Below are 1,912 nucleotides of genomic sequence, written 5' to 3' on the forward strand. Positions count from 1 at the left end.
TCTAAGTATGTTGCATTTGAAAAAGTAAACACAAGAAATGTTTTTGCTGTGCAGTTTCCTCTAAAATAATCAACTTTTGCTGCCACACAGACCAGCCATGACTAAAATGTATCCTTTCTTCTTGAGATGGCCAGTTAACTGTATGTAGTGCTATTCCTCATCCAGCCCTCCACTGCCAAGACACATTGTTGGTATATCTACTGTGCACTTCTATTGGAAACTGAATGTGTGTTTTATTCCAAGATATCTTAATAAAGTGAAGATAAAAGCAGAAGTGTTACCTGGTGACCTGACTGACGGCAGACTTGTACAGGCTGACAGGAGATGTGAAGTCTGGCTTCGAGGTGTGAACAGGTAAACTGGATATGTCTTTCTCATTGCCTGTCCTGCCTTGCTGAACCTAAGAAAGAGCCAAAAATAAACATATGATGCGTCATCATAGTAGAGATAGTTAGTGTTGATTTTAAGTAGATATAGCGAGAGGCTTATGAAGAAAATGGCTGGTGAAATGTAGAGGGAATGTGAGCTGTAAAGTCCCTCACAGTGATCTTGCTCGTCACCGAGCCGACTGTAGAGACCTCCAGACCCATACGCAGCCTCTTCTGTTTTTCACAGTAAGCCTTCCACGTGTCTTCATTGAAGCCATAATTGAAGTAGTCTGACAGATCCGCTCCTGCACACATAAAAACATACACTCGTGAAATACTGTGCATGCTAGACATGATTTGTCTTTATCAGTGTCGCCAAACATCCTGCAAATACAAATAAGTGATGTGCCTGAAGGAACAGTGAAAACTTTTTTTTGTTATCATTTTGAAACTTTTAGCCACACAGACACACACAGACACACAGACTGACACAGACACACACATACACAAATACAAACACAAACCTGGCTTCCTCCAGGGTTTCTCTTCAAAGGACTCCATGTCCACCTCCAGCACTGGAACCCCATTAATGTTTCCAGGAGCATCAAGATCCACTCCCTTCAGCTTCGTGGCTACTCAAAACAATAATGCAAATTAGTACAAAGAAGAAAAAGCAATTGTGTTGGTCAAACTACAAACTAGTCAGAGCAACAGTTTTAAGAACAGAGAGCGACACCTTGTCCATAAGGTCTGGAGCCTGTTGTCTTTATGTTGAGATTTACAGGAGGAGCTCCATAAGTTCTATAGGAGGGGGAAAAAAACACAGTGTCCTTGTCAATGACATTACAAGGTCCACTCTGAATGAAAGTTACCATATACACCGTACATACTAAAGAAAACACTTTAATCTGCTAATGCCAGTTTGTGTTCAGAAGACATTTGGTTAGAAAAGTAAGTATCTAAGTATCATGTCAATGCACCAAAATAATCGTATACAGTCTAAACAGAGGTCAAGTTTACATTGATGTTTTACTGAAGTTACATGGTAGGATATGGTGTGTTAACAATGCTCTGAAATGATATATGAAAACTATCTGAAAACCATAGTTTGTAAATATAACTATGCAAATGTAAGATTGTTGTATTTGGACATCAAAACCTCTAGTTGAACTCTGAAGAGACAGACTGACTCTGAAAGCTTAATGTTTTTTTAAAGCATCAGGTAGGAAAACACATTTTACATGAAAACATGAACATTTTAAGTTAGGCTTCTTTACTGCTACAAGTCACAAGTTGCAAACTTCATATTCCATCTCACTTCTAACTTATTCTAACTAGCCAGCTAGTGCTAAACTTTAACTGAAACCTACGTGTATTGTGGCGCTCCAGTTTTGATGTCTCCAATGGTCACTCGGACATCATCGTCGTCATCATCACTGTCACTGTCACTGTCCACATCTTCACCTGCTCCTTCACCTGTGGCCTGACATCCCAAAACTGGCAGGTGAGTATGAGTGTACTTGCAAAAAAATTAACAACAACAA

The 1,912-nt window shown here is 39.6% G+C and overlaps 1 protein-coding gene across 1 annotated transcript; it reads right to left on the reverse strand.

Moving 5' to 3' along the window:
• Window positions 1-30: 30 nt before the first annotated feature.
• LOC111666656 (pre-mRNA 3'-end-processing factor FIP1-like) lies at window positions 31-1,866 on the reverse strand. Its single transcript, XM_023422042.2, has 5 exons — window positions 1,739-1,866; window positions 1,105-1,169; window positions 893-1,000; window positions 543-673; window positions 31-400 (listed from the first exon to the last, which is right to left on the reverse strand). Exons 3-5 carry the CDS (start codon window positions 927-929, stop codon window positions 278-280), a joined length of 291 nt encoding a protein of 96 aa, XP_023277810.2. The 5' UTR covers window positions 930-1,000; window positions 1,105-1,169; window positions 1,739-1,866; the 3' UTR covers window positions 31-277.
• Between the last annotated feature and the right edge of the window lie 46 nt (window positions 1,867-1,912).

This window comes from Seriola lalandi, unplaced genomic scaffold, assembly GCF_002814215.2.
Source record: "Seriola lalandi dorsalis isolate HSWRI2012SDOR001 ecotype SW California unplaced genomic scaffold, Sedor1 jcf7180002003046, whole genome shotgun sequence".
Lineage (NCBI taxonomy): Eukaryota > Metazoa > Chordata > Actinopteri > Carangiformes > Carangidae > Seriola > Seriola lalandi.